The 27,218-nt window shown below is 38.9% G+C and overlaps 1 protein-coding gene and 1 long non-coding RNA gene across 2 annotated transcripts in view; one reads left to right on the forward strand and one right to left on the reverse strand.

Annotated features, from left to right (window-relative positions):
- Window positions 1-27,218, forward strand: part of LOC132113080 (uncharacterized) — a 216,963-nt gene that overhangs the window by 55,888 nt on the left and 133,857 nt on the right. The gene's annotated exons all lie outside the window — the stretch shown is intronic.
- Window positions 22,173-24,273, reverse strand: LOC132113078 (tripartite motif-containing protein 29-like). The gene is made up of 5 exons (XM_059520893.1): window positions 23,621-24,273; window positions 23,078-23,173; window positions 22,734-22,967; window positions 22,505-22,652; window positions 22,173-22,366 (listed from the first exon to the last, which is right to left on the reverse strand). The coding sequence occupies exons 1-5, from the start codon at window positions 24,089-24,091 to the stop codon at window positions 22,281-22,283; spliced, it is 1,035 nt and encodes a 344-aa protein (XP_059376876.1). The 5' UTR covers window positions 24,092-24,273; the 3' UTR covers window positions 22,173-22,280.

Below are 27,218 nucleotides of genomic sequence, written 5' to 3' on the forward strand. Positions count from 1 at the left end.
TATAATTCGGCTATCAAACTGCCCAGCTATTTCACTTCAGCATCGCATTTCACACCTGTAGGCGCTGAAGTTGTCCGCTTTGACTCAGATAACTCGTTAAATCCATGAAATGAAAGAGATAGAAAACGAGGAGTTGGTGTCCCACACATTTAATGGCTGCTACACGACATCGCGCTCTTCTCAAACATGAGAGATTAACTCTTTTTTGGCGTTACAAATAAAGTAAAGACAAAAAAAATAACAAGGCACAAAGCGAACTAATCATCCATAGTGGTTCTCACATAGTCCTTTTCTTAAAGACCGATCACTTAACTTATAGCGCTGATAAGTGGATGATAAGTTAGCTCTGCTGCCTTGTTATTATTTTCATGCACTCCACACTATAATGTGATGCATGCAAAATACATAGTTTTGACCGTTACAAAGTCTCCATCCACAAACATGCATACTGTACATCGTTTGCAGATACAAGGTATTTCATTGCACTTTAACAAGTAATCTGTACAGCCTGTATATGTGCAATATTTTAAACGAGCCCTCACTAACTGAATTTAAAGCCACAGTTATGTTAGAATGCATCTCATTCTTGTTTCTGTGGCGGTGCGTCGGTCTCGTCATGAGGGACGCCGTCTGGAGCACTGTATGACTGATGCATCAGTTCAATTCAGCTTTACTCCAAATATAAGAACTTACCTGTTTTGAATACTTTATATTTAACGTGTCCATTTATGTCAAGTCAAGTCACCTTTATTTATATAGCGCTTTAAACAAAACACATTGCATCAAAGCAACTGAACAACATTAATTAGGAAAACAGTGTGTCAATAATGCAAAATGACAGTTAAAGGCAGTTTATCACTGAATTCAGTGATGTCATCATCTCAGTTCAGTTTAAATTGTATCTGTGCAATCATTTGCAAACAAGTCAATGATATCGCTTTAAATGAAGTGACCCCAACTAAGCAAGCCAGAGGCGACAGCAGCAAGGAACCAAAACTCCATCGGTGACAGAATGGAGAAAAAACCTCGGGAGAAACCAGGCTCAGTTGGGGGGCCAGTTCTCCTCTGACCAGACAAAACAAGCAGTTCAATTCCAGGATGCAGCAAAGTCAGATTGTGCAGAAGAATCATCTGTTTCCTGTGGTCTTGTCCCGATGGTCCTCTGAGACAAGGTCTTAACAGGGGATCTGTATCTGGGGCTCTAGTTGTCCTGGTCTCCGCTGTCTTTCAGCGATGTAGAGGTCCTTTCTAGGTGCTGATCCACCATCTGGTCTGAATACATGCTGGATCCGGGTGACTGCAGTGACCCTCTGATCTGGATACAGACTGGATCTGGTGGCTACGGTGACATGAGAGAAAAACAGACTAAAATTAGCGTAGATGCCATTCTTCTAATGATGTAGCAAGTACAGCAAGAAGTGTTCCCGGTTCCGGTTTACCTAATTAATGCAGCCTAAAAATCGTTTAACGGATTTGGATATTAGAAGCATATTAGTGTGTTATGTGTAAACTAGGTTAAAGACATGGGTCTTTAATCTAGATTTAAACTGCAAGAGTGTGTCTGCCTCCCGAACAATGTTAGGTAGGTTATTCCAGAGTTTAGGCACCAAATAGGAAAAGGATCTGCCGCCCGCAGTTGATTTTGATATTCTAGGTATTATCAAATTGCCAGAGTTTTGAGAACGCAGCGGACATGGAGGATTATAATATAACAAGAGCTCATTCAAATACTGAGGTGCTAATCCATTCAGGGCTTTATAAGTAATAAGCAATATTTTAAAATCTATACGATGTTTGATAGGGAGCCAGTACAGTGTTGACAGGACTGGACTAATATGGTCATACTTCCTGGTTCTACTAAGAACTCTTGCTGCTGCATTTTGGACTAGCTAGAGTTTGTTTACTAAGCGTGCAGAACAACCACCCAATAAAGCATTACAATAATCTAACCATGAAGTCATAAATGCATTGATTAACATTTCTGCATTTAACATTGAGAGCATAGGCCGTAATTTAGATATATTTTTGAGACGGAAAAAATGCAGTTTTACAAGGGCTAGAAACGTGGATTTCTAAGGAAAGATTGCTATCAAATAGCACACCTAGGTTCCTAACTGATGACGAAGAATTGACAGAGCAGCCATCAAGTCTTAGACAGTGTTCTAGGTTATTACATGCAGAGTTTTTAGGTCCTATAATTAACACCTCTCATCATCCAGTTTTTTATATTGACTATGCATTCCATTAGTTTTTCAAATTGGTCTGTTTCACCGGGCTGCGAAGAAATATAGAGCTGAGTATCATCAGCATAACAGTGAAAGCGAACACCATGTTTCCTGATGATATCTCCCAAGGGTAACATGTAAAGCGTGAAGAGAAGCGGCCCTAGAACTGAGCCTTGAGGTACTCCATACTGCACTTGTGATCGATATGATATCTTTTCATTCACTGCTATGAATTAAGGGCGGTCATATAAGTACGATTTAAATCATCCTAATGCACTTCCATTAATGCCAAAAAAGTGTTCTAGTCTATGCAAAAGAATGTTGTGGTCAATAGTGTCGAACACAGCATTAAGATCCAATAGCACTAATAGAGAGATACAACCACGATCAGATGATAAGAGCAGGTCATTTGTAACTCTAAGAAAAGCAGTCTCAGTACTATGATACGGTCTAAATCCTGACTGGAAATCCTCACAGATACCATTTTTCTCTAAGAAGGAATATAATTGTGAAGATACTACCTTTTCTAGTATCTTGGACAGAAAAGGGAGATTCGAGATCGGTCTATAATTAACTAGTTCTTTGGGGGTCAAGTTGTGGTTTTTTGATGATAGGTTTAACAGCCAGTTTGAAAGTTTTGGGGACATATCCTAATGACAATGAAGAATTAATAATAATCAGAAGAGGATCTATGACTTCTGGAAGCACCTCTTTTAGGTGCTTAGATGGAATAGGGTCTAACATACATGTTGTTGGTTTAGATGATTTAACAAGTTTATACAATTCTTCCTCTCCTATAGTAGAGAATGAGTGGAACTGTTCCTCAGGGCATCTATAGTGCACTGTCTGATGTGATACTGTAGCTGATGGCTGAATGGTTACAATTTTATCTCTAATAGTATCGATTTTAGAAGTAAAGTAGTTCATAAAGTCATTACTGCTGTGATGTTTGGAAATGTCAACACTTGTTGATGCTTTATTTTTCATTAATTTAGCCACTGTATTGAATAAATACCTGGGGTTATTTTTGTTTTCTTCTAAAAGAGAAGAAAAGTAATCGGATCTAGCAGTTTTGAATGCTTTTCTGTAGGATAGGTTACTTTCCCGCCAAGCAATACGAAATACATCTAGTTTTGTATTCCTCTAGCTGCGCTCCATTTTTCGGGCTGCTCTCTTTAGGGTGCGAGTGTGCTCATTAAACCATGGTGTCAGACTGTTTTCCTTAACCTTCCTTAATCGTAAAGGAGCAACTGTATTTAAAATGTAAGAAAAGAGAGAGTCCATAGTTTTTTGTTACATCATCAAGTTGTTCTGAGGTTTTGGATATACTAAGGAATTCGGATACTGTCAAAAGGTGAGACAGAAGATCCAAACGCGAAGGTAACAAAAGTCACAGTCCTTTATTATATAACAAAAAACAGCCGATGGCAGATGGCATAAAAAGGAACAAAAAACACTCTCCTTAAACTTGACAGAAGAGCCTCTGCCGGGAGGGGCAGCGCCGAACAAAAATACGCGCTAACAGGACTTTGCACCAGAGGGCCACTTTGAGTGGAGGGAAACCCCAGACGAGGCGCTTCCCGGCTGGGAACAGGAGACAGGGCACACTAAGGCGAACGCTGCTACACAAGACAGGACAAGACAGGGTTACGGTTGACAAGCATACAAAGGCATAGCTCACACAATAATCCGACCCAGGACAGAGAGAACAAACACCAGAAATAGACCGAGTAATTAGACAAGACAAGACACAGGTGAGAGCGCAAAGCAGCAACAGGTGATGACAGAGCGCAAACAGGTGTGCGCGCACTGGAGTGTGAGAGAGAGAGAGAGAAAAACAACCCAGATCCTGACAGATACATCAGGAAGATTACTTACAAAGCAGTCTTTTGTGGTAGAAGTGATGGTTCTACCATATTTGTAACAAGAAGTAGAATTTACAATTTTCCTATTTAAAGTTTGCACAAAACCAGGGCTCTGAATCGGTTCAAGGAACGAATGAAATTTTTGCAGGAACAGAACCAGAAACTAAATCAAATTTTATAGTTTCGAACAGATTCGAAAATTTGAATTGGCCATTAACCTATTTGAAATTTGCTGTCAACCAATCAAGAATTCCAGTAGTACAGCCTATGCAAATGTGACACTGAAGCCAAAGTGAAATGTCCGCTCAACTGTGAACTCATCATAGGCAAGTCGCAATGGCAATGCACCGCCCTTAAAGGGTTAGTTCACCGAAAAATGAAAATTATGTCATTAATAACTCACCCTCATGTCGTTCCAAACCCGTAAGACCTCCGTTCATCTTCGGAACACAGTTTAAGATATTTTAGATTTAGTCCAAGAGCTCTCAGTTCCTGAGAGCTGAAACTGTGTGCACGGTATACTGTCCATGTCCAGAAAGGTAATAAAAACATCTTCAAAGTAGTCCATGTGACATCAGAGGGTCAGTTAAAATTTTTTGAAGCATCGAAAATACATTTTGGTACAAAAATAGCAAAAACTACGACTTTATTCAGCATTGTCTTCTCTTCCGTGTCTGTTGAGAGCAAGTTCAAAACACAACAGTTCAATGATATCCGGTTCACGAACGAATCACTCGATGTTACCGGATCTTCTTGAACCAGTTCACCAAATCGAACTGAATCATTCGAAACGGTTCTCGTCTCCAATAAGCATTAATCCACAAATGACTTAAGCTGTTAACTTTTTTAATGTGGCTGACACTCCCTCTGAGTTAAAACAAACCAATATCCCAGAGTAATTCATTTACTCAAACAGTACACTGACTGAACTGCTGTGGAGAGAGAACTGAAGATGAACACCGAGCCGAGCCAGATAATGAACGAAAGATTGACTCATTCTCGAGTCAAGAACCATTTCTGTCGGTGCATCTGATACTGTGCATGTGTAATTCAGTGTGAAGCAGACTGGCACAGAGAGCGTTTGAACTGAACTGGTTGCGTCTGAACTGAACTGGTTCTTTTGGTGATTGATTCTGAACTGATTCTGTGCTAATGTTATGAGCGCGGGTAAACCGAAGGCTTGAATGAAGGGCAATCATCGCCAATTACGTCATTACGTCGAGCGCAAAAGAACCGGTTGAACTGTTTTCTTCAACTGGTTTGAATCGAAATGTCCAGAAGAACCGAACTTCCCATCACTACCGGTGATCCGAAAACCGATGCAACCGGTTCTTGACTCGAGAACGAGTCAATCTTATGTTCGTTATCTGGCTCGGCTCAGTGTTCATCTTCAGTTCTCTCTTCACAGCAGTTCAGTCAGTACTGTTTGAGTACATTAATTACTCTGGGATATTGGTTTGTTTTAACTCAGAGGTAGTGTCAGCCACATTAAAAAAGTTAATAGCAAGTCATTTGTGGATTAATGCTTATTGGAGAAGAGAACCATTTCAAATGATTCCGTTCGATTTGGTGAACTGGTTCAAGAAGATCTGGTTACATCAAGTGATTCGTTCGCGAACCAGATATCATTGAACTGTTGTGTTTTGAACTCGCTCACAACAGACATGGAAGAGAAGACAATGCTGAATAAAGTTGTAGTTGTGGAAGTGTTGAGGATGCCATTTCCTTTGCGTTGAAATCTGTGTACAAGCATTTTGATGCACATAAATCATATGCTAGAATGCTATTTATAGACTATAGTTCAGCTTTTAATTCAATGGTCCCAACAAAGCTCTTTCACAAATTGAAATGTCTTAGACTCGATGATGCCATTTGTAAATGGATTTTAAATTTTCTCACTTGTCGACCACAAAGGGTCAAAATTAATGGCTGTATTTCGGATGAGCTGTATCTGTTAGCACCGGTTCACCAGAGGGGTGTATCTTGAGCCCCCTACTGTTCACATTGTATACTCATGACCTTGTAGCATCCAATGATAATAAGGTGTAAATCAAATATGCCGATGATACAACTATTATTGGGCTGATTAGTTCAAACGATGAATCCCATTATCGTGAGGAGGTGGAGAATGTTTTTCAATGGAGTAGAAAAAACAACTTGCTTTTGAACACTTCTAAAACGTGTGAACTTGTTATTGATTTTTGTCACAATAGGAATCAGTTGCCTATTACTATCTATGATTCTGATGTGCAGATTATTGAGAAATGTAAATTCTTGGGTGTGACTCTTTCTCATGACTTGAACTGGAGCTCTAATACGAATAGCATTGCTAAGAAAGCGAGACAGCGGCTCTTCTTTTTACGTAGGCTTCGAGAGTTTACTCAAAATACTAAGATTCTTCTGAATTTTTATTATTGTGTAATTGAGAGTGTCCTAACTAGTTGTACTACTTTGTGGTTTGGTAATCTCACCCTGAAAGAGAAGAAGGCTTTGAATAAAGTGGTGCGCTCAGCCAACAGGATCATTGGTTGCACTTTGCCACTCCTGGAGGTTACATATAAAGCTAGACTTTTGAATCGAGCTTTAAAACTTGTTAATGATGCCTGCCCTCCTGCAGGGGCCTTCTTTGAGATGCTTCCCTCAGGGAGAAGGTATCGCTCTGTCAACTGATCGCCATTTAAACAGTTTCTTTCCCCAAGCTGTAACCATTTTAAACAAAGCGCTTTAAATTAGGCACTTTTAATTTATGAATGGATTTTATTGTACAGCATTTTACTTTTGAGTTTTTATGTGGCACTTGTTTGTCTGTTTTATGTTATGTCCTTTTATGTGTTGACATTGTACCTTGAGCTTCTTGCACATCTTTTCCTATGTGGTTTTACACTGCGAATGGCTAATAAAGTGAACTGTAGTTTTTGCTATTTTTGTACCAAAATACCACTTAATATGTTCGTTTGGAAACACGAAAATGTACCTATGTTCCGCGCACAAAATGTTGCATTCGGTCATTCGGTACACACGTGCACCGTACCGAAAGCCCTGTACCGAAACGGTCCGGTACGAATACACGTACCGTTACACCCCTACTTTCTGGACATGGACAGTATACTGTGCACACAGTTTCAATGGAGGGACTGAGAGCTCTTGGACTAAATCTAAAATATCTTAAACAGTGTTCCAAAGATAAACGGAGGTCTTACGGGTTTGGAACGACATGAGGGTGAGTTGTTAATGACATAATTTTCATTTTTCGGTGAACTAACCGTTTAAACCTCTGTCATACTTTCTGCATCCGCGAGTTCGCTATGGACCGCTAGGTAGGTGTGACGTAAAAATCGTCGTCAGAGGCTCTGAGCAGACGACCGCATACCTCCCATTTTTATGACCGCTTGGACAAGTGCTTCAAAAAGCACAATTGTACATGTGTAGGCGGGGTAAAGAAGCCCATTGTTACTCGAACCCGTGCAATCCATCAATAAAAGAATATAAAGACAGACAGATCTGCAATAATTCTGGGCAATTGTTTGTTCACATGTTTGCTGCAGTGCGGACCATCAGCGTATGCTTTTATACATGGAAGAAGTCCACGTCCGCGATGTCCGCATCCAGATTGTACACAAAGAAACTATAACAGAGGCTTTAGAGTTTATTTGAGGTTAGTGTGAGATGAATTCAACAGATCACACGCACCTGCAGTGCTTCTGTGAATGGAGAAAACAGAAAAACTATAGGATTACATAAAAAGGAATATAGGCATATACACTAAATAGCAAATATTTCGCTTAAATCATATTGACAGATTAAAGAAACGAAAGAAATAATGTGCTAAATTACGGTTCATTGTGACACTTTCCAAAGTTTTCGGAAAGGAAAACGAAACCGCAGAGAGTAGTTTTCTTTATTTTGCAAAAGCTTTACAATTTGAATTATTTTGTAAAAGCTTGTCAGCTTTGAATAATGTCTTGCTTCTGTATAAACAACCAGCATTGGTATGACCATCGTGCACACAATATAATGTTGCTATATTGAAGCCTGTTCATTATCAAAATAAAAGAGAGTTAAAGAAACAAATAAAAAGTTACTCTGCTCCGTTGTACAAAATGTGTAGCGTTCAGCGTGACCGCGCCTCTCTGTGCTGATAAAGCCGATGTGAAGGATGATGTTTTATGTCAATGAAAATACAAACACCATATAATAAATGATATTTTAGCATCCACATACTTCGGGAATATAAACAAAACATTTGGATTTGTGCCAATTGAGAGAGGTAAGCATCAGCTTCAGCTTAGATTAATTTGTTTTTGGATTGACGTTTTTATAGCCTAAACTTTAGACGATTTGTTTTTGGAGAGAAACTACCTGTTTTTATAATGTTTGTTAACATTTTACTTTAACCTACAGGCATTTTAGCCTTCATCATTTCGGAAGTAGTAGGGCTAATAAAATGCGACGTGAGACGCGACTCATGTAATTTTTTTTCACTCTCAAAACGCAATCTTATACAAGTATTCTTTTTTTTTTTTTTTTTTTACAGTGCAGCAAATATTTTTTATTAAATATCTTAAAAATAGTTTAATGTCTTTAAAATGTTGACAGATATTTTTTGTTTGTTTGTTTCTTTAGTAGCCTGTATATATTTGGCCAAAATCTAGAAAAGAAGAAGTTGGCTGTGACTTAACTCAACGGGTTATTGGCTAACGTTACCAGATCTCTCTTTTTTCCCTTTCTTTTTGAGTAAAGAAAACGCTGTACTTTATTATTATTATTATTATTATTATTATTATTAGGCAAATTATAGGCAAATAAAATTGTTTAAAAAAATAACGTTATTAACCGGTATTTCTTCCACCCGAACCAGTTTCGGAACGGTAATAATATCAGAGGAACACAGAACAGAAACGTTAAAATATCGATTCTGCTTGGAGTGAACCATTTGAATTTTTTTTTTTCATTTTCAAGCCCTGCACAAAACTAAATAAGGATCTGAGATATCATCACTTGGCTGCATAATTTCAACACCATCAACATCAATTCCATGTGACAGTATTAAATCTAGAGTATGATTTCGACAATGAGTAGGTCCTGAGACGTTTCGTCTAACTCCAATAGAGTTCACAATGTCTATAAATGCTGATCCCAATGCATTATCCCAATGCTTTTTCATTATCAACATGGATATTAAAATCAACAACTATTAAAACTTTATCTGCAGCCAGAACTAACTTGGATGTAAAATCAGCAAACTCTTTAATAAAGTCTGTATGGTTCCCTGGTGGCCTGTATACAGTAGCCAGTACAAACATCACAGGGGATTTATCATTAACATTTGTTTCTCTGGATAATGTTATATGAAGCACCATTACTTCAAACGAGTTATAGTTGAAGCCTGCCCTCTGAGAAATCCTGAAAACGTTTTTTTGAAGCAACACCTCCCCCTTTGCCTTTTAGACGCGGCTCATGTTTATAACAGTAATCTTGGGGGGTGGTCTCATTTAAAATAATGTAATCATCAGGTTTTAGCCAGGTTTCTGTCAAACAGAGCACATCTAGATTATGATCAGTGATCATATTATTTACAAAAAGTGTTTTCGTAGAAAGGGATCTGATATTCAATAAGCCAAGCTTTATCATTTGTTTATCTGTATTGCATCTGGTTTTTATTTGTTGAACCTCAATTAAATTGTTAATCTTAACTTGGTTTGGACGTTTTTTTGTATTTTCTAGTTCGGGAAACAGACACAGTCTATACAGTGTGATATCTAGGTGAAAGAGTCTCTATGTGCTGAGAATTAACTGACCTCTGTGACGGGAGGCAGCTAGCAGATGGTCGGTTTAGCCAGTCTGTCTGCTTCCTGACCTGGGCCCCAGTTAGTCAAGTATAAACTCTAAGACTATTTGCCATATTTCTAGAGAGAAGAGTGGCGCCACCCCAGGAGGGATGAAGACCATCTCTTTTCAACAGGTCAGGTCTGCCCCAAAAGCTCGTCCAATAGTCTATGAAACCTATGTTATTCTGCGGGCACCACTTAGACATCCAGCCACTGAGTGATGACAATCTGCTATGCATCTCATCACCACAGTAAGCAGAGAGGGGACCAGAGCATATTACAGTGTCTGACATCTTGCTTGCAAGTTTACACACCTCTTTAATGTTATTTTTAGTGATCTCCGACTGGCGTAGTCGAACATCATTAATGCTGACATGAATAACAATCTTACTGTTATTGTGCACTTTTAAATTTGCCAAGATGACAGGCGCTCTGGCTCCCGGTAAACATTTGACTATGCACTGTTAAAAATCGCTGTAAAAAAACGGACAAATGTTGACAGTAACATACTGTTTTTCATTAAAACAGTGCATTCTGGGTAATATTCATCATTTTCGAGAAGGTAGCCTGCTGCTATATATCGTAGATTAACAACATTCAAAGTCGACACTCAGCGGCTGTGTTTCAAATCACACCCTACACCCTCATTCACTATTCCTACATGAGTTTACTTATATAGTCCACCTGACAGAGAGAATGAAAACTAATGAGTGAATTCAGACACTGATGAACAGCTGCTGTTAACGAGCAGAATCACTGAAGAAAAGAGAAACAAGACACACACATGAACTACATCTGACTTCAGCCACAGCCTTAGATTAAATCAACTGAAGATTTAAACAATCAACAAACAGCTTTACCAACTTCACTCATTACTAACCAGACTGACTTTATTTCTGTCAGATCAGAGATCAGATGTTGAACATTGGTGACCTTGAATGTGCTCTTATTATGACTGTTGTCTAAGGGGTGTGGTTCATTCATTATGCTGTTCAGGTGTTGCAATTTAATAAATGACTGCATGCCCCTGTGAGTGTGCACGCCAGTCAAACGAAACCCGATGGCTACGTGAGTTTATTCCTCCGTCATGTTTTAGTCGGCTTTCTACCCTTTATGTTATGATGGCAGCTTCAACAGGTTATGGGCCCAGGAAGGAGTTTGGAAGCCGGTGGAACCGTTTATGTTTTGACGGGGATGAGAAAAATTATGAATTGTGGGAAACTAAGTTTCTGGCGCACCTGCATCTGCTCAGTTTGAAGAACACCATACTGAGCGAACCACCTGATGGTGACGGTGCAGAAGAAGACGCAAAGAAAAATGAGGACGCGTATGCAGAACTGATTCAGCTGTTGGATGATAAAAGCCTTTCCCTTGTGATGAGAGATGCAGCGGATGATGGAAGAAACGCGCTGAAGATTCTGAGAGAACACTATGCTGGTAAAGGGAAACCACGAGTGATCAGCTTATACACAGAGCTTACGTCTCTCCAGAAAGCTGTCAATGAGAGCGTCACAGATTATGTCATTCGCGCAGAGACCGTTATTACAGCTTTGAGAAATGCGGAAGAGACTTTAAGTGTTGGCTTGTTGATCGCAATGGTTCTGAAGGGCCTACCGGACTCTTTTAAGCCATTTTCCATTCACGTTACCCAAAGTGATGAAACGATAACTTTCACGGAGTTTAAAACAAAGCTGAGGAGCTATGAGAGCACAGAAAAGTTTAGTGCTGCTTGCTCAGAGGACGACAGCGTGATGAAGGTGAAAGCAAGAGATGGCTGGAACATGAAACTGACCTGTTTTAACTGCGGACAGAAGGGACATAAGGCTGTGAAGTGCACTTCTGCTACGAGCGAGCATCGAGAACAGCGACAGTGGTGTCATCTTTGCAAGAGTTCCACGCATAAGGATGTGAATTGCAGACGGAGAAAGCGGGACAACGTGAAGCGGGTGGTGGATGAGGAGGACCACACCTTTGCTTTTAAGGTGGGCCAAGTGGATGCCGTTCTGGTCAGCGGAGTGAAGGAAAAAGGCCTCATGGTTGATACAGGAGCCACGTCGCATATTATCCGGGACATCACACAGTTCAAGGACTTTGACAAAAGTTTTGAGCCACACAAGCATATCCTAGAGCTGGCTGATGGAGAGAAGACCAGCGGTATCGCCTTGAAAAAAGGTACAGCCAAAGTTCGCCTGAGAGACAACAAAGGTCGAGTGGTGGAAACGATGCTGATGGGGGCGCTAATCTAAAATGTGAAGTGTGCACACAGGGTAAATTTGTTCAGAGCAGGAACAGGGAGGCAGATGAAAAAGCAAAAATTCCCCTTGGACTTGTGCACACAGATTTAGCTGGACCTATGGAGCCGATAGCAAAAGATGGTTTCAGATATATCTTGGCTTTTACTGATGACTATTCAGGTGCAATATTTACATATTTTTTGAGAGCAAAGAGTGATACAGTCAAAGGAACAGAGAAGTTCATTGCTGATGTTTCACCTTATGGCAGAATTAAATGTATTAGATCTGATAATGGCACCGAGTTTACATCCAGGGAATTTCAGTCCCTGCTCAGTAAAAATGCAATTAGACACGAAACCTCAGCTCCCTATTCACCCCATCAGAATGGGACAGCTGAGAGGAGCTGGAGAACTTTGCTTGACATGGCAAGGTGTATGTTAATCGAGAGTAGCTTACCAAAAATGTTATGGACGTATGCAATCCAGACTGCAGCTGTTATTCGCAACAGATGTTATAACAGACGTGTAGGACAGACCCCATATTATATGTTGACTGGAAAGAAGCCTGATCTTTCAAGAATGAAAATATTTGGGTCAAAGTGTTATGCATACAAACAGAACAAGAAAAAGTTAGACTCTCGATGTGAAATAGGGATTTTCATTGGTTATGACAAGAATAGCCCTGCATATCTAGTTTTCTATCCAGACTCAGGAAAAGTGAACAAAAGCAGGTTGGTGGAGTTTCTCACAAAGAGTGGGACAGAATGCCACACTCAGACAGATCAGTCAATGTGTGAAGATGATGTGCTTAGGGAGAGCGCTGAAACTCACCTACCAAAACCTGAGATAATAGAATTAATAAATTCCCAGGACATAAAATCTGAAACGTGTGACCCAAGCCCCAATATAGGTGAAAGGGAAAGTGTTGAGAGCAGGCGTTATCCACAGAGATAGAAGAGGCCTCCAAGGTATTTGAGGGATTATGAGTATGGAATAAAATGTGATGATGACCATGCACTAACCAGTATTGATTATTGTTATAGAGTTGCATGTGATGTACCCCACACTCTAAAGGAGGCTATAAGCTCACCAGAGTCAGAATTGTGGAGTAAGGCCATGCAGGAGGAGATAAACTCTCTTAAGGAGAATGATACATTTACCCTTACAACATTACCTGAAGGTAAAAATATAGTGGGGGGCAGATGGGTCTACACAGTGAAGGAAAACCCAGTTGGAACAACATACAAAGCTCGGTATGTGGCGAAAGGGTATAGTCAAGTTGCAGGCATTGATTATAATGAAACTTTTTCTCCAACTGCTGATATGACATCAATACGTAGCTTAATGCAAATTGCAGCTCAATATGGTTTAGAACTGCATCAAATGGATGTAAAGACTGCATATTTGCATGCCACTATTGATACTGAATTATACATGGAACAGCCAGAAGGATTTCATTGTCAGTAAGCTGTCACAACACTTTTCTGAACCAAAGAACCAACACTGGGTCGCTGCTAAGCATGTATTGCGATATTTAAAGGGAACTGTGAACAAGGAATTGTGTTATAGGAGAAATGATGTAAATCTTAATCTCTTTGCATTTAGTGATGCTGATTGGGCAGCAGACCAAAATGATAGAAGAAGTACAACTGGTTACTGTTTTAGTTTGTCTGCAACTGGTCCTGTTATTTCTTGGAGGTCTAAGAAACAATCCACAGTTGCTCTTTCCACATGTGAGGCTGAGTATATGGCTTTGGCAGCTACTGCACAGGAAAGCCTATATCTTGTCCAGTTATTAAACAAAATGGACAATGAATGTATTTACACACCAGTGACAATTTATGAGGACAATCAAGGGGCAATTGCTTTGTCCAAGAACCCTATATGCCGTCAAAGGTGTAAACATGTTGATATTAAGTATCATTTTGTTCGATCTGCACTTGAAGATGGAAAGATAACTATTGAATATTGTCCTACAGCAGCCATGGTTGCAGATATTCTGACCAAACCTGTAACCAAAGCCATGCTTGATAGATTTGTGTGTTTTATTTTTGGTGTGATGTAAATGTACATGATAACTGTATGTTATTCAGCCTAAGAGCAAGTGGGGGTGTTGAACATTGGTGACCTTGAATGTGCTCTTATTATGACTGTTGTCTAAGGGGTGTGGTTCATTCATTATGCTGTTCAGGTGTTGCAATTTAATAAATGACTGCATGCCCCTGTGAGTGTGCACGCCAGTCAAACGAAACCCGATGACTACGTGAGTTTATTCCTCCATCATGTTTTAGTCGGCTTTCTACCCTTTATGTTATGATGGCAGCTTCAACATCAGAGATCATAAGATCTTATTGAGAATTACAGAGATATAGATGATGATGTTTTACTGTTTCGTTTGACATTACCATTGTGGAGATCAGTGTTTGCTTTAGTTGGGCTCCTGACCCTTGACTTTTGAACTTTAAGTTTTGTTTGATTGCTCTTTTTGTGTCTTCATGATACATCTGTTGTAGCAATATTTAAATGGTGGTCAAGTGATTATGGCTGTGTTTGACAGCCATGATCTACTAGACTGACTTAAAGTGCTGCTAGAATAATTTGGTGTTGAGATATGAGTGTATTTCAAAATTTATTTTCTTTAATTTCATAAGACTGAACCGTAAAGTGATAACCAGAACATAGGGATATAAGAGCAGGTTGGCTTGATACATTTTGAACTTTAGTGTCAGCAACACTCAAAGAGAGAAATCAACAATCAGCATATGAATCTCAACAATGGTGACAATCAAAAGGTTCATGATGCAATGCATGCTGGGTACCAGTTGCCCTGCTGCAGGGGCTCTGTTGCCGGAACCAAACAATGTAGAGGAATCCCTGAGCTAGACGCATCCAAAGCCGTGTCTAGAGCCCTAACATTCTTACTGTCCTCAATTAAAGTTTGGATGCGTGTCTCTAATTCTGAAATCTTCTCTGTCAGCCTAACTATTTTCCTGCATTTATCACATGTGAATCCCTCATCTGCGACAGAGATAGATAAACTGTACATGTGGCAAGAGGTGCAAATAACAAAAGCAGGAGAAACCATTACTCACCGTGCTTGATGAAATATTCTTACCACACTTGTTTGATGAACTTGTAAAAAGCTGGAGTGAGAGAGAGTAGCAAGAGAGAGGAGATATGTCCAATATTATTGTTAAACTGCTGGACTTTAAAAGAAATCTACTATTTATTTTCACCGTTGACCGATTATTGGTGATTCCATCGGCTCTCTCTTGTGCACCTGCGCAGTTTAAAACACCAAATAGTTGTGCTATGACAAGAACAGAGAGTCTCTCTCTTGCTCCACCCATGCACGATAATATTGTGTATCGTCGATCTCACGGGCTGATGATATGACGATTTGAAAAATGACCATACCGCCCAACGCTATATCACATGCCCTCACACTGGTGCTGTCAGTATAGCCTTCTAGAGCGCTGGGGTAGACAGAGACATTAAACAACCACACAAAGTGTTGAAACTTTAAAACAGATTTTTTTACATATCCTTATGGATGTGAATACACCTCTATCTGAAAATGGGTAGTTTAATTAAATGTTTTATTTTTTCAAATGTGTTTCTCTTTTTAGGCCACTGATGAAGAGCAGGTGGTGACTGGGGTGAATGCTGGTCAGAGAAGATATTGTCCTCTCCCCTAAACTGATGCAACAGTGGTTTTAAAGGAGGACGCTGCCCTGGATGATGTAGAAGATGTCATTGCTGCGCTGATGGGGCTTCTTCATGATTACATTAGTTATGCTGAAGAGATCATTAAAGTTGACTGTGATGCATGATCTGTATTCATGGACTATGAAACAAACTGTAAGTGTATAATTCGTAAAAACAATGTTAAATGCTTGTTCTGTGTTGTTTAGTAGAAGAGTTTACACGCTGTCATTCATACACATGCTCACATTCTTTCACACACACGTCTGTTAAATGTTATAATATCAATGTTAATGTTGTGGTTTATTTGTAACTGTCATGCCAGAATAGTTGGTAAAGAACTTAATTAATTGTACAATTATTGTATAATAGTGTTTTTGTATATTTTTATACAATATAAAAAAAATTATCAAAAAAATCTAATTTGATCTTAAAAGTTATATTCAACAAATGTTCAATGCTTTATTTATCAACTTTGTAGCTGCTAATGCCATACTTTTCTGCATTTCTTGCATGTTACTTTTCGACTGTTTTTAATAAATATTTACCTTTTGATGGTTATTATTTGTGTGAAATAGTGATTTTAAAATGAACAAGATTTGCAGGTTTAATGCCTAGCTTAATTTGGCTCATTTTAGCCTAGCAATGTAGTAATTTTAAACCATTAAAAAAGCAACCCAGCATGCTGGGTTAAACATAATAACCCAACTGGTTGGGTTAAAATAACCATGCATTGGGTTTGTCCCTTTTTGACCCAGTGCTGGGTTGCCAAAATAACACACATTGGGTTGTTTTCAACCCAGCAGTTTTTAGAGTGTAGTACTGAGATATTGTTGGATTTAATTGAACCTCAAGGGTTTCCAGAAGCAAAAGGGGACATGATGAAGAATGTATCAGTTAAATTCATTTATGAATTTATGTATGATCCGTAAATGAAAAACACTGGACAAGCACTGGACTCGGTAAGGAAATATATTAAAGCGTTATTCAGAATGCACAGTTGTAAAAGAAAATATTTTATAGGAATATTAAATGTTCAGTATCATTCATGTTAGCAGAGATAACATGATTGATCTGACAGCCCTAAAACAGTAATAATCGCCTGTGAAACTCTGTATGTAGATGTGTATGCAATTGTGTGTGTATGTAGGAGTCACTAGAAACACCTGAGACATGAAGTGTGATCTTGATATTCCTTTAAACAGATGAGAGAAATTCATGCAGAAATACAGGTAAATCTCAAGCCCTTGCAGCCAGGGCTGGACTGGGACAAAAAATCGGCCCGGGCATTTTTGCCCAGACCGGCCCACTATATGATCATAAACACCACCCATCTTTGCACGCCCTTAATTATATGCATACCAACTCCTATTCATTAAAACCACTAATGCCATGTAATGAGTGAGTAATAGATGAAATAAGTCAAAATTGTATATTTATTAATACAGTTGAACTATACTCCACAGCGGTGAATCCTAAAACAAGCTATAAGCGGCTCTGGCATAGCAATACCAGTGTTTCTTACGGGATTTTTGTTAAAACTATGGTGGTGTGTCCTCGGTCCTTCTAGGGGGGCATGCCCCCCGTGAGAAAATTTTGTGCATTTTAATGTTAAATTCATTAATCTGGTGCACTTTGAGAGTTCAAAATTAAAAGCTCCAACCCATATTCAGTGTGCAAATTAAACAAAGAAAAATTCAAAGTTAGTTACAGTGTCTATTTACATTACACCTATACATAATAATAGTTATAATATTAATCCAATGACAGTAATAGCCATATTTTGTAAAACAAATGCACAAAAAAATAAAGGAAACTTTCTTAATTAGTTTTACCAATTTCTATACTTGAAAGAGATAAGCACATGATCTTTTATTTGGACGCAAACTGCATCAAGCTTTTATTTTGGCGGAAAACATGGTTTACAAACGCTTCTTATTAAATTTCTAGTGAATTGCGGTAATCGTCAACTATGCAGATGTGGAAATAATCTACACTCATGACATGGCCTAAGTGTTTTGAAAGTAGTTATGCTTACCGCAGGCTCTACACGTTCTCATCTCTCTCCTGATCCTCCGACCTCACTATCATCATCTGCCACAGGAGCTGATGAAGGTCAGAAAACATATATTTTTACACAGTTTACAGTGTCTGCTTTAAGGGCCGGGTTCTATTTTTTCACGCTATTTATCTCATAGACATCATATAGGTAGACGCCCTATTGGCCGCTGGGCGATGAGATTTGCGGCCGCCATCTTGAACCGGTCGTACTCCTAGTTTCGTTGCGTAGCAGCAGTTAAGATACCAGAGAACTGTGCAGCATTTTCCTGTTCTAATCGGCGGACCATCGCAAGTACGGCTCGGGATTACTTTTCACAAGGAAGATTTAACATTACTATTGTACTATTGGTTGTAGTTTGTCCTTAAATCCAGATAATTGAGAAGGAGCAAAGATATTTGATAGTACTGTACTGAAATCGTAGCTAGCTAACGTTAGTTAGACTATGTAACGTTACCTCCCTCAACTCAAGTGTTTCCCATATAACTTACTATTACTATTCAGATCAGAAAGAAGTTCGAAAAAGCACTTGTTAGATGCACGAAACTCACTTTTAGCGTTAGGTTACGTTAAGTGCCTATTACCAACACAATCCAATCTGAAGTTAATACATTGTTCGACAGAACATAATAACTGTTTTTTGTGTTTGCGCACGTGATATCAGGAAGTAATGTATATAAAGGTTGCTTTGTTCATATTTTCTCTGTTCTGTAAAGTGTATTTGAGTACTGTGTAAAGCGCTATATAAATATGTATTATTTATTTGTATTCTTATTATAAGGTGCTGAGAGCTGCAGAGAGGTTGATCCGTCAAGCTTCAGCAATAAAAGCTCCTAAAGTGTCAACAGTCACAGAAGAGAGAAAGAGAGAGTGTGTTTGTGTGTGTGTGTGTGTGAGAGAGAGAGAGAAGGAGAGAGAGGGAGGGAGGGAGAAGAGTGTGTGTGTGTGTGTGTGTGTGTGAGAGAGAGAGAGAGAGAGAGAGAGAGAGAGAGAGAGAACCAGAGAGAGTGTATATGTCACAAATTATAATTAATTGTTTCTTCAACTTATTAAAATATCTTATTTTACTGCAACTATCTGTTTCTGCTTCTTTGTCATATTTATAGTGTGTGATTTATAAATATTCTACCTCACATATTTCGATTTTGGGCGTCTGGTCACTTATATCTTATATCAAAATATAATATGTAACTATAAAGCCTATTATGAATATTAAAATATGCTGAACCATGTGTCCTGTATCATAGCTGCATGAATGAACTTTGCAGCAAAAAAACCCGCATCAAAATCAGTTAGGTATTCAGTGAGATATGATTAATTTAATGCGCTGACAGCTCATTGCACCTGGCAAACAAGTTACACCGAGTGGAGCTGTCGACCGGTCCAAGATGGTGGCTCCACGGCTCGTTCGTGCCAATAGTCAGTAGCGTTCGATGGGGCGTCTACTTATATGATGTCTATGATTTATCTGCACATTCCTTGCGTTTCTTCTCCATCTTTTTTTACAGATACACACTGACACTGCTGCCGCTCGCTCACTCGTTTAAAGTTGTGATTGGGCCAGCCCAGTGTCAATCAAGAAAAGAGCCAATGGGAGCTGATCTACGTGTTTCATCGGCGGGTCTGTCAGAAAAAAAACTAACACTGACTTTGACCAATGCATTACACCGGCACAAACCCAGCGCCGCCAATTAAGCAAAACAAAACAAAACGCATGGGCCGCCGATGTACACATTTTATGGGCCGTTTAGAAAAAAAAAAAAAAAAAAAAAAGTATGAGATATCGGCCCAAAAAGCACGTCGGCCCACCGGGCAAATGCCCGGTATGCCCAATGGCCAGTCCAGCCATGCTTGCAGCTCAATTTGAGGTTTGCTGTATTGTGACTCACAATCACTGACTCTCATTTGACTTGATAAAAACAACTAATATTCATTTACCTGATGTATGTCATCTGAGAGTTCATCTAAGTGTGTGTGTGTGTTCACACAATCTAGAGTATCTGAACACATACAGTTACTCTTCAAATACAGCTGAAGAGGACATACAAAAAAACATTAATTCATACAGCACATAGAAACTGAACAACATCAACATTTAGTTGTAATTTGGGCCTTTAATCATCAGTACTGATAGAACAGCAACACCAACAGGAAGTATAAGTGTAAACTGCCAAAGAGCATAAAAATCACTTCGCAACAGTAAAGAGGATGGCATGACAGATAATTTAGTCATTTGACAAAAGTACAAAAATAATGTCATAAAAAAAGCAGGAGAGAGGTTGCTTTTGGCATTAAATGATAAACAGATACAGTTACAATGCCACAAGCTATAAAACAACATTTACTTACTACGACAAATCAGCTGTTCTCCTGTAGAAAACCCTTACAGTAGCTACATCATAGGGTAGCAGTTACAATTATTGTAAAGTCAAAAGAACACTGATGCCATTCTTCTGCCAACTGTTGCTTGACGTTTTATTTATTTATTTATTTCTGGTTGGTCACATCAGTTATAGTATGCTATTCATCAGATCTTTTAAAGTCAGTTATTACCTTGATATACAGTACTATATCAAGTATAGTATATCAAAGATTTGATCAGCAACATTATATAACACATTTGCTATATCCCAATTCAGGTGCTGCAAACAGATCCTTAAAACAGTTATTGAAAGGCCACAAGAGTTGTTAAATGGGACAGTCTGACATACGGAGGATCCCTCTTGTCGTCTAGCAAGTGTGACAGCTGCTGTTGATCAGTGACAGTAATGTTTGTACTGGACTTTTAAAAAAGTGATACTCAACAGTGTGAAAACAACACAACCTGTCTAAATATGTGCACCTTGATTTATCTACATAATAAACTACATTAGATATTTTAGTAAGATATCAACGTTTAAGTGTTTTTGTAACATTCAATGTTCAGCTAGGTTGAAACCCAGCACTTAGTTTGATAGTAAGTATAAATCTGAATTTTCTGTTATAAAATCCTATGTAGCGACATGCAGCGCATCTGCCCTGACAGCGACCTGAGGTTAATTCCCGCTGCTGTGATGCATTCGGTCTTCAGATAAAGCCTTTCGAAGGATGCAGCATCTGAACTGAAACACAGTTATTGTCTGTTTTGGTTCATTTGAGTCTAGTTTCTTGTCCTGTGTTTAGTATCTCAGTTTTTGGTTGCTATTTATTTCTTATTAGTCGACTGATCAGTCCAACTTGTGCATTGTTTTATCTCTCAATGTCTGGCATATTCAAATTCTAATTTTTTCTGTATGTGGTTTGGTTTTCTGTTCACCAGAGTATTCTTGGTGTTGTTGAGTGTTTCTGCTGTGTGTTATTAACGACACTGTCTCTGCTCTCATTTTGTGAATCAAACTGACACAATATCGACAGAGAATCACAGTCTGTCTTTATGTTGTCAGATCAGAGAGTTTGACTGAACCCACAACACTAAACCCAGGATAAAGCGGCTGAGTGAATGTGGTCTGGACTGTGTGGATGAGGCTCATTGTGTCAGAGACGCTGTAGAAGGACAGAGTTCCTGCTCTGTGATCCACATACACTCCTATTCTCCTGCAGCTGGAGGAAACAGGGAGTTCAGTCTGTTTGTTATCGTGACAGAATGAGAAGCTAGAGAGAGAGCAGTGCAGTCTCCAGGACTGATCATTACCGCTTGATATGACAAACTATTATTCTCACACTAAAAGTTTGCATTTCTAGGATTTCTGTTTCTTTAGTTTCATGTCTATCTCAACTTTCTTTAAAATTAAGCCAAATCCCTCTTTATCTTTTTGTGTAGCTGAACTGTAAAAACTCTTTGTTCAGATTTAAAAAAAAAAAAAAAAAAAAAGCTTTCTCAAAAATGTATTAATTCTGTTTGTTTTGTGTTTGCCTGGTTATTTATTTATTTATTATTTTTTACATAAACACAAATGGAAGCACATTCACATATTGGCCTACAATTCACACACAAGCACAGAAAGCTGTAGATATATGGACAGAACAGACAAACATATCAAGCTGTATTTTCAGAAATTTATTGGATTTGTTTTATTGTTGCTATGGTGATACGCCTGTATTAAAGTATAAATGAACTATTGGGTATCACATTATTATCACTTTATGTATTTGAATGTTGGTTCATAGCGGTTTTAAGAAAGTAACTTAAAATTAAATGATTTAATTAGAGTATTAATTATTAAATTACTATTAAAATGATCAATAAAGTAATCTGACTGCAAATTTAAAGAAGTGATTAATAATTAGTATTTTTTAATGTCTTTGCCTACACTGCACATGATTCCTGATGAATGTGAATACATAATATTTTCTATTAGTTCTGTCACTTCAAACTAATCTTTCTTGTTAAAGTGTCTTAGTGAGTGTGATTGTGTTTGTCTGTGACTTACATTGTAGGAAGTCCTCTCTGCTCCTGGGAACAATGTGACTGACTGAGAAAATAACAGATATAAACACTCAGAGAGAAAATGAGACCTGGATCTATTTCTTAGACATTTCTCACATTTTCTTTATGATATTAGATGATGTTTGTCTCGTTACAGAGAGCAGATGAATCTCTAATATTTTACCAGATATCTGTTTCATCTCCTCTTTGCAGAAATCCTCCAGTTTGAGTCTCAGCTGACGGACAGATTCTCTCACTCCATCAAAAGAAAAGAGGAAACTGACAGAGATGTTTTCTGTAGATTCAGGAGGAGCTGAGAGAGACTGAAGACTCTGCAGGAATAACAACACACATGACTCAAAGACCTCATTATCTCACACTGTCCTCAGTAATCTGCTCTACAGTTGGGTTACCTGCAGGAAATGGATGTGATCGTCTGTGTGGGAAAGCTGCTCCAGCTCAGTGTTTCTCTTCTTCAGATCTTCAATCTCTTGCTCCAGTCGCTCCATTTGTCCTTCAGCTCGACTCACTGCAGTCTTTTCCTGATCTCTGATCCGCTGTGTCACCTCAGAGCGGCTTCTCTCAATGGAGCGGATGAGCTCAGTAAAGATCCTCTCACTGTCCTCCACTGCTGTCTGTGCAGAGCGCTGTGAGACACACATCACAATCAGCTCTTACTGCTTCCTCACAGCGGCTTCAGTGGGACTGAAAGAGGAGTCAAACTGAGTCTCAAACTTCTCTTCTTCTCCAAACTCACCTGATGAGACTCCACAGCGTCTCTCAGCTGCTCAAGATCTTTCTGTCTCTGCTGGATTCTCTGCTGGATTTCACTCTGTGTCTCCTTCAAGTGTTTCTGGAGGAGACATTCAAAACAGCAAACCTCACATATTACACAAACTATATCATAAACTCATGTAAAATTTTGCCTGTTTGATTAAAAAAATATATTCTTTACAGTGTTTCTCAGAGTTTTAAGATCATTAATTTAATTTAGTTTCTATGAAGTCCTCACATATGAAGGAGGGGCATATGTTTATTGTTATCATTATTCTGCAATCAAGAATTAATGTGAAGAAATGGACGTTCAAACTGAGTGCAATTTGCAGCAAAAACAATTACTCTGATGCATGAGCGATGTGTCAAAGGTGAGTAAAGTTGAGCTCATTCTCTAATGCACAGAGTCATGCAGTAACTCCCAATGGGAGAGTAGATCACATGATGCACTCATGATACAGCTGGAGACTGCAGTGAGGAGAAACACTTGAAGCGTCAGCATTACATGTGTGATTTCAGTTCATACCTCTTTCTCTGTCCTCTCTGCTGCAGTTGACACAGTCTCATGGTTTTTATGTTCATCCATTGCACACAGCATGCAAACACATTGCTGATCAGTACAACAGAAAACCTCCAGAAGCTTCTCATGTTTCTGGCAGATCATCTGCTGCAGTCGTCCAGTGGCATCAGTCACTTTGTGTCTCTTTCCTGAACGAAACTCTTCATGACGCTCAAAGTGAGTTTGACAGTAAGACTCCAGACACACCAGACAGGACTTGACAGCTTTGTGTTTTCTTCCAGTACAGATGTCACACTCCACGTCTCCAGATCCAGCAGGAACAGCTTTTAGTTTGGTCTTTTTCAGTTTCTCCACCACTTCAGCCAGCATGGTGTTTTTAGCTAAAGCAGGTCTTGGACTGAAGATCTGTCTGCACTGAGGACAGTTGTAGACTCTCTTCTGATCCTCTTGATCCCAGCAGTCTGTAATGCAGCTCATACAGTAACTGTGTCCACAGGGAATGGTCACTGGATCCTTCAGGAGATCCAGACACACTGGACAGCTGAACTGCTCCACTGAAAAAAACACTGGCTTCAGCCATTTCACTGTCTACAGCAATACAGACACACAAACAACAGCTCAACAGCAGAACAGTTTCAGTTTCTTTTAACTGAGTTTCCTGGTTTTGTGTTTGAGAGACGTGTGCAAAACAAGTGTATACTGAAATGTTCACTAGGTGTCAGTCTCATACAGAAACTCAGAGTTAGTGAGAACATAAAGTTGGATAAACACCTTTACAAATAATACTGCATCCAAATTACTCAGCATTATAAGAAAGCTAAAGACAGGAGAGTTTTATTAGGGCTGGAGCTAAACTGTATGAGACAGTGGCCCTTCAAGACCAGAGCTGCTCTGACATTCAGAAGTCTAATGTTAAATAATTAGTAACACTTTACAACACGGTTCCATCGTTAGTGAATAACTACACGCGGGCCCCTGGCGAAGTTACTGTTTTAATAGCCTATATATAGAGATATAAATACAGCATAATTAAAGGCCAAAGTTCACAGCAGTGAATACGTATATGAATTTGCATCAAATATTAGTGTGCTTTAATGGTTTAGTTGTAGAATTTTCGTCAAGCACTTTTTGGCCAGCCGTGGATAGCTGGAACTCAGCGACAGCAAATGAAATCGAATTATTTCAACAGCTGACCAAAGAGTGGGAATTATGTCACAGCCAATCAGATTGTTTTTTCATGCATTTATTTGGACTGGGGTTCGAATCCCACTCATGCAGGTCAAAACCATTATTTCACCCAGCTTTTTGCTTAATATCAAACCACATTCTCAATTTAAACAATACATTGCAGCTGCAAAATGAGTAATTGTGTCTTGCCATTTTGGAAAACAAAGTAAAGTATTATGAAATAAGAGTTGTGGAATAATTTGTCACACTTAAAAATAAATGATTAATTAAATGTACAAAACCATAGAAACAGTAAAATATTAGTTATACGAAGTGGAACACATCATTCATTAAGCAATTTGTAATTTTCAGGTGTATATTTATTAAATTCTTTAAGACAAGTAAATATCGATCCAAAATAATTAAGTAGAAAGAAAAATTGACTATTGACTTACTATCTCACACTCAAAAATAAACACATCAAAATATACAGTATATACATGGGTTAAATTACTAAGGGGCAAGAGAATATTATTTATTTCTTTTTTTCTGTCAAACATTTCTTTCTTTCCATCTCATGAAATCCAGACTCTTTTAACTCTTTCCAGGTACCGGTAATTTCTTTCTGCATGTTCTGAAGCTGATAAATGGAAAAGACTTTAGCAGGGAATTAAACATATTTCACAGGAAAGCCTGTGTGTACATGAGGACTATTTGGTCCCTGCTTCAGGTCTATTTTACACAATCTGCACAAGCGACCTACGTGTTCATTTTCAGGCCTTTTGTATTTTTGCTGTCCTCTCTCCTCCAGCTATTCTTTGTGTCCTCAAGTTCCCTCTTAAAGAGCTCTGTTTCCATAAAGTCTTGGAATGACATTCTGGGGTTTGTTAGTCCTTAATCACTGTAAGTATTAAAAACCTTTGTGGAACAGTAAAAGTTCCTGACAGGGTCTTGCTGATTTAAAAAAAAATGGATAGAGGAACCATCTATGGCTGTCAACGAACAAGACAAGTCGTTGTTTGTTTCTTTTGCTGTTTTACTACATGCTTTAAAGAAATTTCTCTGCAGTTGTTTAATGAATGATGGGTGTTCAGCAGTTTGGCCAGGCACTTGACATACTGTGAAATGTGCAGTTTTGTGGTCAAATGAAGCATGCTGTTTGGATCCGTAGAGGAATTTTGTGGACCACTGCTACATATTCTTGAGGATGTCCTTCTTCTTGTGGTACCCGTCAAGCAGTAAATCTTCTTTACAGTCTGACTACACCACCCCCTGATGATGGGCAGGAGGACCCACAAATCTTCCCTGAATGTAGTGTAGTTAATTCTATATTTTCCCCACAAAGGGACAGTTAACAAGAGGCAGATATCTAAATGTATTTAAAATTTAATGCAATTTAGTACAAAAGGTGTAGAAAATGGTGTAAATAAAATGGAACTTAAATACTGCTATAAACAACTGGTGGATTTTCCTCAGTCTAGGAAGGTCGGATAAGCCAATGCGAAACCCCTGCTCAGGAGGACCCTGGTGAGACAAAAATAGAAACAGGAGACAGCAACCCAACACCAGACAAAGCATGCAACACAGCAAGCACTGCACACTCAAGATCTTCAGATACCACTACAAAATCTCACACCGTGTTGTAGTTATAAGTACACCCCAAAACAGTGTCTCTCCCAGTGTGGTCCCTTGGCAAGAAGGGGCAAAGCATCAGTGTGGATCCGGCCTTGTACAGGGATAGCCTAAGCAGAAGACATAGTTAGAGAGGAGAACCACAGGCATTAATAGCACCACTATTTAATGAACAATGCTACTACAAGTGGGGTACATGGGTGGTAGGCCCAGAGGCAAAATCACGTAACCAAAAAAACAAACCAAAACAATGAAGAAATGCATGTTAATTACAAGAAAACTGTGGCTGGCCTGGTCCCTTTTCAGGAGAAAACAATCATGTTAGTTGCCAGCCTCATTAAACAGCATAGCATAGTCAACTCAAACATAGCTAGAAAATATAGGCCTGCTTTTCAGTATGCTCAACTGTCCCATAGCTCATTGACATATGAAGACAAATGGTAAACATTCCGTTGCTACTGACAGAAAAAGTATTTTTAAAATATGTTCAAATGCAGATATGAAACGATCAGTGGAAAACGTGCATATTACGGCATTTAACAATGCAGCCAAGCAGCTCAGGTCACAATGAGGTGATCACAACAAATGTTAATACTCAATGCAGAATCCTGTGTCCTCTATGAAGATTAGACACATGCTTCTAGAAATTACCATGATAAAATGAAATAAATATTAAAATTCAAATGGCAGTGATTAAACATGCTCTACCATGACGAACACTACCTACATGAAAAGGAAGCCCAACGCACACAACAGTGTCCAGCACCAACACAAAGAGAATCTGACTCACAGCCAGCAGACACTT

Source organism: Carassius carassius, chromosome 32 (assembly GCF_963082965.1).
Source record: "Carassius carassius chromosome 32, fCarCar2.1, whole genome shotgun sequence".
In the NCBI taxonomy this organism is placed as follows: Eukaryota; Metazoa; Chordata; class Actinopteri; order Cypriniformes; family Cyprinidae; genus Carassius; species Carassius carassius.

What these genes read in the sequence shown, in the direction of transcription:
- LOC132113078 (XM_059520893.1), bottom strand. Translation starts at nt 24,091, where the DNA reads ATGAGCTGCATTACAGACTGCTGGGATCAAGAGGATCAGAAGAGAGTC. An exon ending in ACGCTGTGGAGTCTCATCAG is followed by an intron (nt 22,968 to 23,077) that starts GTGAGTTTGGAG and finishes TGTGTCTCACAG; the next exon opens with CGCTCTGCACAGACAGCAGT. An exon ending in GGAGATGAAACAGATATCTG is followed by an intron (nt 22,367 to 22,504) that starts GTAAAATATTAG and finishes TTATTTTCTCAG; the next exon opens with TCAGTCACATTGTTCCCAGG.